Raw genomic sequence first — 12,169 nt, 5'->3', positions numbered from 1 at the left:
CATGATCTCAGGACTCCGGAACTCAATTCCTCTACCAATAAAAGCCAGTACGCCATATGCCTTCCTCACCGCACTATTTACCTGGGTGGCAACTTTCAGAGATCTGTGTACATGGACACCAAGATCCCTCTGCTCATCCACACTACCAAGTATCCGACCATTAGCCCAGTACCCCATCTTTTTGTTTTTCTTCCCAAAGTGAATCACCTCACATTTAGCTACATTGAATTCCATTTGCCACCTTTCTGCAGCTTCTCTATATCCTGCTGTAACCTGCCACGTGCTTCCTCACTGTCAACAACTCCTCCGCCTTTCGTATCATCCGCAAACTTGCTCACCCAACCTTCTAACCCCTCTTCCAGGTCATTTATAAAAATGACAAACAGCAATGGTCCCAAAACAGATCTTTGCGGAACACCGCTAGTGACGGCGGTCACTAGCCATCAACTACAACCTTTGCCATCAACTACTACCCTCTGTCTTCTTCCGGCCAGCCAAGTCCTAATCCAAACCTCCAACTCACCCTCAATGCCATTCCTCCGTATTTTTTGCAGTAGTCTACTCTGAACCCATCTCACAATGAGAACTATCACTTACCATACGAATACAATTCCTACAAAGAACGGTACAGGTCAGAAACAGGGCCTTCAGCCCACTAAGCCTCCACTGGCCCCACTCGGAATGGTGTGTATAGTTCTGGTTGCCACACCTCTAGAAGGACATGGAGGCTTTGGAGAGGATACAGTAAAGGTTTACCAGGATGTTGCCTGGTTTGAAGGGTGATATGAACTTGGCTTGTTTTCACCTCAACTTTGAAGGCTGAGGGGTGACCTGATATAAGTTGTCAAAATTATGAGGCGCATGGATAGAATGGATAGATGGTTGCCCCTCAGGTCCCTTTCAAATCTTTCCCCTCTAACCAGAAACCTATGCCTTTTGTTTTGGACTCCCCTACCCTGAGGAAAAGACTTTAGTTATTCACCTTACCTATGCCTCTCAATGCTTTTATAAACTTTGCCTTTATGTTTTTACCTAAATCTTTCCTTTAGCTAAACTAAAGTATCTCTACCTTCCTGGATAATCTTTGAATAATAGGAAGTTATAGCAATATAAATCAGGAACCAATAATGCTTTAGCTTTTCCAGGCAGATACAGCAGTGATTTAAGTCATTGAGACAGAGACAAGAAATGTAATGGATAGAGGAAGTTTGAGGCCTATTCTTTCAGTAAAAAGGCCGAACTCTTTGGGACTACCAGAGCTGCAAGACTCTGTTTATGTCAGCTTGAAATGTGTGGGTCCGTGATGGTCTCCTATCACTCAAGTCCTCCAGTGCATTTCATTTCCTCAACTTCATTTCAGAGTACTGCAAAAACCAAAGGGGGGAAAAAAACAAGGAACACAACAGACAAGATCAAAATTCAAGCCATTCTCTTTCCTGTGTGTACATTAATTTCTCAAGTGAAATTAAGCAGACACAGATTTTTTGCAGAAACATAAAATGCTGTCACATTGACTGTAATTAAACAGACAACACTATGGCACATCAAGATGATAACATTTCTATATTCATTAATATATCAGGAGTGCTCAACAAACAACTGGCAAAGGGGAAACCTAAATGTGGAGGATTGTAACATCATATTTCTTCCCCACCCAATTTTTTCAGCAACTTTTGAAATGTACTCATCCCTACTGAACGTGGGACTCGTGTTTGGGTTTGGAGCTATATGCGTATCTATCATTCTCAAGGAACCTTACCCAAATTTCCAATATTTATGCGCATGTATCAGCAAGTTCTTCAGCTCCAGATTATATTCAGCTTTTAAACATTGATGAGAGGCAGAAGTGATTTAATCTCCTCCTCACCCAGGGGTACTGAAACTAGGTAGCTCCCTGGCTGTTGCATAACTTTCATCAGCAATATTAGTAAGGAACAGCAATTGAGGTTGAATGTAATGTATTCACCCACAGAACCAACAGTGAAAAATAGGGTTGGGGCATAAAGGGAAGAAAATAACTTGTTTCTACCTTGTGATACAGCTCTTAGTAAGTCAAAAAACCAGATAATGAAATGATGGTAGACAGTACGACTGCTGAGAGGCTAACACCAAGTGATGGTTCATTGTTTGGCCATCTCCAGGATGTATCAATGACTTCAGACTAGAGGAGGGGAGTGAAACCCTTAATGACTGAATTATCAAATGGATAAATAATAATTCTATCGTTATCCCATGGCTCTACAACCTACAAAAATGATACACCTGCTGTACTAAACAAACAAACAAAAAAATGGTCTGATAATAAGTGTTCAATAATGATGTCACAGCAGGAAAGGAGGTGCCTTTGTACCGAACTCGTGGTAAAATTTTACAATTTGCATTCTACAAAATCAGCTAAGGTATGGCTTTGTGTTAGATGGGAAAAACATTAATAAGGAAAGAAGTAAAGCAAGGGGCTGGTGACAAAAATAAAGGGAAACTGGCGGAGCATTTACACAACCAACACTGGGCAAAATTTAGTACCCCCGCCTCCAAAACAAAAATCTTCTCAATTTGTAGCTTTCTTCCCTGCTACCTTGAACAAACTGTTGTTGGATTGAAAGTGCACGAAAGCACACAAGTACTTCCATTGGGCCTAGCTTTGTTTGGGAGCAATAGCAGCCATTTCAACCATATTCAAAACCATCCCATGTTCATCTGATTTCTGTATTTCAGAAAAACATTTGGTGGGGAGGTGAATAAGTAGTGATAAACAGGACCAGAAAGAGCGATGTGGTCTTACTGAGAGAACTTAGAAAGCTATATAGGAAATTAGCAAGCAGGAGCTCAATCATGGTAACCTCAAATCATTTCAAGTACCATAGGCAAGTGAATATAGAAATAGGCGATAAAATAGCTTCATGTGTAGGTGGAAAGATAGTTCAGCAGTGGGGGTGGGGGTGGCAGCTTTAGATTGCTGGAATATTGGGACAAACTGGGGGAAGATTGGACCTGGAGAAACTAGATGGGTTGCGTCTAACCTGAACAGAGCACAAGATCCTTCTGTGGCAATTTCCAAGTACAACTGAGAAGTGTTCAAACCATTTGGCAAGCTTTGAGAGAATCAGGAAGAAATACCAGAGAGGAATACGAAGAAAAACAGAATACTGGAAAAGAGGCAGCACACTGCAGTAGGAAACATCAAGTTGTTTTATGGATTCATAGTGAGGAAAGTTAAAATCCAAATTAGGGTTACTGTGCCTGTATGTAAATTCACAAAGTTTGGTAAATAAGATTGGTGAGTTACAGGTGCAGACTACCACATGGAAATACAAATATTCTAACTATAACAGAAACCTAATTTAAAGGAGGGTAGGACTGAACCTTGAATAAACTTAAAGACCTAACTTCCACTACTTTTCAAGTATGAAAGTTTCACATCTTAATGACTTCAGAGAAAACAGATTCTCCCCATCATTTTCTTAAAAGGGAGGTACCTTATCTTTAAAGAACATTTTAGTCTCCTCCATAAGAGCAACCATCCTCTGGGTATCCATCCAATATAGTGCCCTCAACATCTTCAATGTCCTTGATCCACACAATAAGATGGAGGATATTCTCGATGCGCAGGCAGAACTTTGTCTCCACAAGGACTGTGCTGCGGTCACTCCTACTAATATTGTCATGGGCAGATGCACTTACAACAGACACACTGGTGCGGATGATGTCAATTATATTTTTTCCTCGTTAGTTCCCTCACCACTGGTCATCAACCCAGTCGAGCAGCAATGTCGTTTAGGACCTAAGCAGCTCAAACTGTAATGCTACTCCTTGAGCTATTCTTGAAGATGGACATTGAGATCCCCCACGCAGAATACATTCTGCTACCTTCCAAACTTCAGTGCTTCCTCTAAATGTTGTTCAACATGGAGGAGTACTGATTTTGTCAGCTGAGGGAGGATGGCACACGGTAATCGGCAGGTGGTTCCCTGACCCATGTTTGACCTGGTATTTGATGGCGATTTCATGCAGTCTGGAGTCAATGTTGAGGACTCACATGACAAAACCCTCCTTAAATGTATACCATTGTGCCACCATCTTTTCTGGGCTTGTCCTACCAGGAATGGTCATGGTAGTCTCTGGGACATTGTCCAAATGTTAATGAGGAAGACTTTATATAATTGAATGCTTTTTTTGGTCATTATCATTTCCAGTGCCTAGTTTGATGCCAGGTGGTCCAACAGGTTTATTTTTGAGACTTTCTAGTGGTTGTCACAACCGGGCAGCTTGCTAGGCCAATGTATTCACCCAATAATTCAATTACATTCTTGACTAGAACACAGTCAACAGTTTTGGACCTGTTATTGCAGAAAAGATAAACAGCAGAGGGTGCAGTCCACAGAAGGTTCACTTGGCTGATCCCTGATGATATGGACAGTGTTATGAAGAAAGGTTGAGGAGGCTGGGCCTGTACTGCTCAGAGAATGAGTGGCAATCTTACTGAAACATGCAAGATTCTTTGGGTACTTGACAGGACAGAAGATTCTGAAAAGAGTTTTTCCTGAGAGCGCGTTTAGACCAGATTAAATGATCTCAGTCACCCAATTAACAGAGAGATAAGGAGGAATTTCTTCTCAGAGCGCAGGGAATCTGCAAAATTCTTTACTGTAGATGGCTGTAGAGTCTGGGTCATTAAGTATATTAAGATTCAGATTGACAAACTTTTTATCAGTAAGGAACCAAGGGTTATGAGGGAAAGACAGGAAAGTGGCATTGAGGAATATCATATCAGTCATGATCTCATTAACTGGTACAGCAGACTCAATAGGCTGAATGGTCTATTTTTGCTCCTATGTCTTATGGAATATTGCAGTTGGGGCAGACGGTCTGAAGTGTCATTGTATGAATGCAATTTAGCAGTTTCTATCGTTTAATTCCAGGATGCTGCCCATACCCTGCTGTAGATTGACACCAGCCATTGCATAATTGTTGGAACTATTACTGATGCAGAACACTCGGGTGATTAGCAAACTGATATATGATGGAGGAAGCTTAGTGATGATTGGCTGGAACCCTGTACCAGGGATACAGTGATTGGTTGCCAACGATCCAGTGCATGTTCACCACCTGAACTTTTCCTCTTAATCACTACTACCTTTATTTTACCTGAAGTTCCCAATTATAGGTAACACTTCAAGGTACTGTCAAGTAATAATAATGAGGAAAAATCAGACAGATAAAGAATCAGTAGTTGGTTGAGGGCAAAATGCTACTTTGAAAACTCTTTGATTAAAGGACAATTCAAAGAATTAATAAAAGAATAAATTGGAAGTAAAAAGGAGCATAGAAGCATGGTAACAAAGACAGACTTTGTGGCACAGAAGTAGGCCATTCAAGACCATCAAGTATGTGTCAGCTGAGATGATCAGTCTCTAATAACTGCAGTGTTCCTTTCTCATAAGGTGTGTAGAAAATACATACCATAGCCAGGGCAACCAATAGTTAAGAGCCAGATGGTTAAGCCATTACCAGGTGATAAACTCAGTGAGCAAATGATTCCAGAGTAGCATCGAGTTTCTTGATTGACAAAGGCCAAAAGTAACTTCTCTGTCTTATGCTTCCTTCTTGCTCATTGCAAGTGGTACACGCTCTTGGAAGCCTATTAGGCAGCTGGAGGCAGGGTGGTACAGAAATAATTATTTCTAAACTTATCAGTTGGTAAAGACATCATTAATGAGTTAAATTAGGTAACATCCGGTGGGCTAGTTGATTTCAGCTGGGTCATGATTGGGACAATACATTTAGTCTTAACATCTTTTAATTAAGAGGTTGGGGAAATGAAAGAACAAATTACCAGTGATCCTGATTACTTTCAATTGCTGGAAGTGCACCTGAGGGGATTTTAGTGGGGGGTGTTTTTGTGAGGTACCAAAGAGTCAGCAACATCATCTACAAAGCCACAAATCCAGCATGGACCATCAATAACCTTATGGGGAAGAGAAAGATAGGAAAAAAAAACATAGAAAGGTGGCAGAGCAAAGATTATGTGAATTTTGAAACTCAGGAGAACACGTTTCACAGTCCTTGCTCACAGCTTATGCGATCAATCGATTATTTTAAACCGCAGTTCAACTACCCTACCTCTCCCTCACCTTCACGTTACCTCCTCCCGGAATATGGTTGAGGTTATCCAAGGATCCAATTTTCGACTCTGCTTTGTTCTTAAAATCAGTCTTAGCAGTCTCTATCTTCACATCCCCACCACCTAAGTTTATAAGAATGAATGAATTTTGTAAACAATTGTTTTACTCTTCACCATAAGTCTAAGGTTCAGACAGATTGTGTTGTATAGGGGAGGTGGGAAAGAGAGGGGGAGCATTGGAAAGAGATAGTTTGGGAGATGGAGAGGTGAATTCAATTTACACTGGCTGCATCTGTATTACACCTTTTCAAATAAATTATATTTGAAGGGCATAAAAACCCTTTGCATTAGTCGGATTCCATAATCTCTAACAGAACAATGAACTTACAATAAAATGTGGAGCTGGAAAGACACACCACGTCAGACAGCATCAAAGGAACAGGAAAGTCGACATTTTGAGTTGGGACCCTTCACCAGTCCTCCGAAGCTGCCTTAACTGCTGTGCCTTTCCAGCTCCACATTTTATCAACTGCGACTTTCAGCATTTGCAAGTCTGCAAGTCGCTGAGAACAGTCAACCGTGTTTTGTTGATGCTGAGGAGTGAGGATGTTGGCTAGTACACTACAAAAATGTCCTGCATTCCTTCAAATTAACTGGTGAAACAGACAAATGGGATCTGAATTTTACTTCACATTCAAAGGAAAACATCTTAAATATTAGAAGAATCCTGAAAATGTTTTGACAAGGCAATTAGGCGCTCAAAATAAAAGTGATGCAAACTTATACCTGCTCCAACATGGCACACCATGTTACAGATCCTTATTGGTTAATTACATAAAGCCTTCATCCATTGTGGTTCTAAATTATACAGACTCAAGGGTCTAATTTTAAACCAAAATCTATGCAAATGAACTAACCTACAAGGTAGCAGGTAAGCAATATGAATGTACTGAGAGAGTTGGGGACAATTTCAACGAGGAGACCAGTTGGGAAGTGCAAATGAGAGAAGTATTATCTGTGCTGCCTTCCACGCAGTCAAATGTCATCTTGACGTTAAATTCACATGATTAACTACTTTAGTGAAGGACAAACTACTTTACACAAAATCAACACCCTAGGGAGAAGTGAGAGTGATAGGAAAATAGAGCATCTACTGATGAAGAGATATATTTTGGTTTAGGAAAAATAAACAGTTGTTGCTAATGGATCCATTCTAGATTCAGTGAGTGATATTGTTCGCGTTGCTGGAGTGGAACTAAGACAAACAGGTCTTTTCTCAAACTCCATAACAAGGAACCTACTATTATTTTTTTAAAAAAAAAAAGAGATAAAACCAGGAAATTATAGGCTGCTCAGTCTAACCTCAGTAGTGGGGAGGTTACCTGAAAGAATTCTAAGGGACAGATTATATCTGCACTTGGAGAGAAAAGGATCAGAGATTAGCCAGACAAAGTTATATGTTGGATCCAAAATTAGCCATAAGGCAGGAAGCACAGGACATTGTTGTCAGAGTGCCTGGAAGTCTGTTTTCAGTCAGTTTCTGCAGGGTTCAGTGCTGGGGTTCTTATTGCTGGTGGTGTACACTAATGATTTGGACTTAAGCATAGATGGATATGATCAAGAAGTTCGCAGATGATTCAAAAATTGGTAGGATGGTTAATAATAAGAAGAATAGCAGTAAATTATGGAGCATATCAATAAATTGCTCAGCTTGGCTGGGCAATGGCAAGTGGAGTTCAACCTGGAAAAATGTAAGCTTGTGGGGAGAGCTAACAAAGCATGGAATTATGAATTGCCTGAAAAAGCACTGAAGTTCAGAGGGACTCTGGTGTGCATATCAGCTGGTCCCTGAAGCTAATAGGGCAAGTAGATATGGTGGTTAAGGCAGCATATGGAATACTTACCTCATCAGCCGAGGCACAGAAGAACAAGGAGATTATGGCGTAACTGCATAAAATGTTGGTTAGGCCAGAAATGAAGTACTGCATGCAAGTGCAGTGACCACATTATAGGAAGGATGTGATAACATTAGGTAGTTCAGAAAAGATTTACCAGGTTGCTGCCTGAGCTGGAGGGTCTGAACTATGAGGGACATGACAGTGGTGAATAAGATTATGAGAGGCATAGGTAGTTAAACAGCAAAGCTCCTTTGCCATTAGTAGACAAGTCAATTGCCTGGGGGCATGGATTTAAGGTAAAAGGCTAAGTAGTGGAGAAATGTTTATACTCAGGGGATTGGTGAGAGTCTGAACTGATTGCCTGAAACAGTAGTTGACTCAAACTCTTGAAACATTTAAGCATTTAAATATTCATTTGGTTGCCATATTTTCCAAACTACAGACCAAGAGCTGGAAAATTGGATTTGTTGGAGCCATGTGGATATAATACATTGAATGGCCTCCTTTACACATTCTCCCAGTGCTTGCTTGGGTTTCCTCCAGGTGCTCCGGTTTCCTCCCAGAGTCCAAAGATGTGCAGGTCAGGTGAATTGGCCATGCTAAATTGCCCATAGTGTTAGGTGCATTAGTTAGAGAGAAATACAGGGTATGGGAATGGGTCTGGATGGGTTACTCTTCAGAGGGTCGGTATGGACTTGTTGGGCTGAAGGGCCTCTTTCCATCCTGTAGGGAATCTAATCTAATCTAATCTAATCTAATCTGTGATGTGAACATCCATGACTTTGATCAAAGCCTCCTAAGCATTAGGGGAGTGAGTTGCATAGTTAATTCTGTTTTGGATGAAATATTAAACAAAGGCCAAGTAAAACCCCACAGCTCTGGCCAAGAGAGCGCTATCCATGTCATTCCTTCCGTAAGTTTATCAGCTATGATACGTCAATGAACTCTGTGCTATGTTTTGAATTGTGTGGGAATATAGATAACCATATTTGTCTGCAGAATAGCAAATACATTTCCAATACATACAAACATCTAAATTAGAAGGACTAGGCCATTCAGACCAACCTTTCTCCTTTCACCTACTTGAAGAATCTATCCACCTCTGCCTTAAAAATATTCAAGGACTCTGTAACTCCCTCCTGAAATATTGGAAGCAAAGACTCATGACTCAAGGAAAGACTTTCAGCTGATCCCTATTTTAAATAGGTGATTCTTGATTATTAAATAGTGACCCTATTTCTAAATTCTCTCATCTGAGGAAACATTCTGTCCACGTCAATACTGTCAAGACCCCATAGGATCTTGAATGATTTAATTAAGTCACCTCTTACTCGTCAACAGATATAACTCCAAAATATCCAAATTTTCCTCAGAAAACAGCACACTCCCATTCCAGGTATTTGTCTAGTAAGCCTTCTCTGAACTGCCTCCAACACATTTACACCTTTCCTTAAATAAATTAACCAGTACTGTGTACAGGACTCTGGATGGGGTCTCACCAATGCCCTGTATAATATGAAGCACATCCTCCCTACTTATGCATCCAATTTCTCTTGCAATAAATCATAACTTTCTATTAGCTTTCCTGTTTACTTTCTGTACCTGCATAATAACATTTTGCAATTCATGTACAAGGATGCCCAGATTCCTATTCATTTCAGAGCTCTTCAATCTCTCACCATTTAGATAAGATGCTGCTTCTTTATTCTTCCTGCCAAAATGGATAATTGAACTTTCTCCAACTTTATACTTCATTTGCTATTATTTTTGTCCACTCACTTAACTGATGTGTATCTTTTCATAATCTCCTGGGTGTCCTTTTCTCATCTTTCTATCCTACTTAACATAGTGTCATATGATATATAGGAGAGATATGATCAGATATTGCTTAAATGCAAGGTTTAAAGATGAATATATTAATAGTACCTGCTTTGTGTTTCAGATTTGTCTTGGATCCACACTTGGACGATGCACGGCTCACATCCAGCTTAGTTTTTGGAATCTGCACCTAAAGATTAACAAGAGTTTAAAACATGTAATCATGTCAATGCTTCAACATCTCTAAGAAGAAGAGGAAATGAGAGTTGTGTCAGCAAATGATGCACTTCATCAAAGCGTATAAAATATTAAACTGCAGAATGTAAAACCAGAATGTTATCTTCCAATTAAAACAAGAAACTAGGCCCTGGGGATAAAGAATAAACCCGTCAGGAATTACAGTTTTATCCAAAGAGTGATAAGTTTGCATAATTTATCAAATGATGTAGCGTCATTAAAAAAAACTGCAGTCAAATTATGATGGAAAAAAGAGAGATTGGCTTTCACAAGTCCTTCCTGATTAAGTATCTATCCATATCGGTATTAAAAATATTCAAGAATTTTTTTGGATGAAAAGTCACTGGATTCAAAACGTAAATTTGCCTCCTTCCCACATAGGCTGCCAGGTCAGCTGTAATTTGTTTTTTTTTGTTTTGTCTTTCATAATCTGGGTACAGTTGAAGACAGAAGAGTAGTGTTGTTACTGGACCAGTAATGCAATATGACCAGATTCGAATCTCACCATTTGAATTCAGTTAAAGTAGGCAGCATAAGCATTGAGACTATGGAGCTGTCCGAATATCATGGAAGTACAACTGGTTTGCTAAATCCTTTAGGAAAAAACCAAATCTGGATTATGAGACTCCAGTGTCACACCGTGAATGACACTGGCTAAGCAAATCACTCATTTGCATCAAGCTGAAAGTTAGCTCATTGCTTTCTTCTCAGGGCAACAAGGCACAGACAATAAATGCTGACCTTATCAGTGAGAGACATACCCTGAGAACTAATTTTTAAAATGTCTTGATGACTTTTGCACACAAATCAACCCAAACTATGTTCTCAAGGTGGTGTCCGGGTATTTGTTTCTCAATGAAATTGCTCTTGCGGAGTTAGTTACAGCACTCTAATGAATTCAGGAAATTTCACCTGAGCTAAAAATGGTCTGCAGTGTTCCAATCTCTGGTCCTGAAGGCCTGCGTTTAAGTCCTTCTGGCCCAGACATGTATTGTAACATGTCCGAACTGGTTAGTTAAAAACACCTACACTAAGAATAATATCCAAAGTCTGGATTTAATGGCTATCTAAACCCACTGTGTAAACCCAGACAAACAATAGATGATAGGGTCAGAAAGTCCAAAAGAATACAAGTGTTACATAATTTAGAACTGCTGAGAATGGATCTTAATATTAATGCTGTGGAAAGTATGTACCTCATTTAACACTTGTTCAGGAGATAGAAGGGAGAGGGGAAATTAACAAATCACCAGAGAAGTGATACTGAACAAATTGCTGGAGCTGCGTGCTGACAAGTCCTGAGTATTGATGGACTTCATCCAAAGGTCTTAAAAGAAGTGCTATTAAGAATAGTGCATTGGTTTTAAATTTCCAAAACTCCCTAGAGTTGTAGAAAATCTCATTATATTGGAAAAGAGCAAAGGCAAATCCTTCATTCAAAAAGGGGTACAGACAAAGTAGAGAACTACAGGCTAATTAGCTTAACATCTGCAGAGGGAAGATGTCAGAAACTATTATTAAAGACGGTAGAGCAGGCAGGGCACCTGGATAAGTTCAAGATTTTCAGATGGAGGTCTTGTGAAGCAGAAATTGTGATTAACCAATTTATTGTAGAGTTATCGGATAAAGTACCATAGCTTGCAATGAAAGGAACCAGTAGACGTATGTACTTAAGATTTCCAGAAGGCATTTGAAAAGGGGCACAGCAAAGATGATTGCTGAAAATAAAGTATCATGGTGTAGGGGTGACATATGGGAGCAGAAAGATGATTCACTGGCTAACAAGAAATGAAGAATAGACTTAAAGGAATCATTTCTAGCCAATAAGATGTAGTGTGGAGGCCTCAATATTTCACAATTTATAGAAATGGCTTGTATGAAGAGACTGCAGGTTTGGTTGCTAAATTTGCTGATGATGCAAATATAGGTAATAGTGTAAGTGTGAAGAGCTAAAAAAGAACATAGGTAAGTATGTGGGAAAATATTTAGCAATTGTAGCATAATGTGAAAGTGTCCACTTTGGCAGAAAGAATAATAAAGAAGTAGGTTATCTAACTGGTGAGAGATTACAGAGCTTGGAGATGCAGAGGGATCT

General features: G+C 39.8%; 1 protein-coding gene across 11 annotated transcripts in view; it reads right to left on the bottom strand.

Moving 5' to 3' along the window:
* Positions 1-12,169, bottom strand: part of LOC122548961 (microtubule-associated protein 4-like) — a 416,046-nt gene that overhangs the window by 16,972 nt on the left and 386,905 nt on the right. For all 11 annotated transcript variants that reach the window (XM_043687987.1, XM_043687988.1, XM_043687989.1 and 8 more), the window contains 2 exons: positions 9,946-10,027; positions 6,132-6,244 (listed from right to left, as the gene is read on the bottom strand). In XM_043687987.1, the coding sequence (XP_043543922.1) occupies positions 6,132-6,244; positions 9,946-10,027 (195 nt within the window). The remainder of the gene's footprint in view (positions 1-6,131; positions 6,245-9,945; positions 10,028-12,169) is intronic.

Source organism: Chiloscyllium plagiosum, chromosome 4 (genome assembly GCF_004010195.1).
Source record: "Chiloscyllium plagiosum isolate BGI_BamShark_2017 chromosome 4, ASM401019v2, whole genome shotgun sequence".
In the NCBI taxonomy this organism is placed as follows: Eukaryota; Metazoa; Chordata; class Chondrichthyes; order Orectolobiformes; family Hemiscylliidae; genus Chiloscyllium; species Chiloscyllium plagiosum.
Note: the sequence above shows the minus strand (reverse complement) of the source record. Positions and strands in the feature narration are given on the sequence as shown.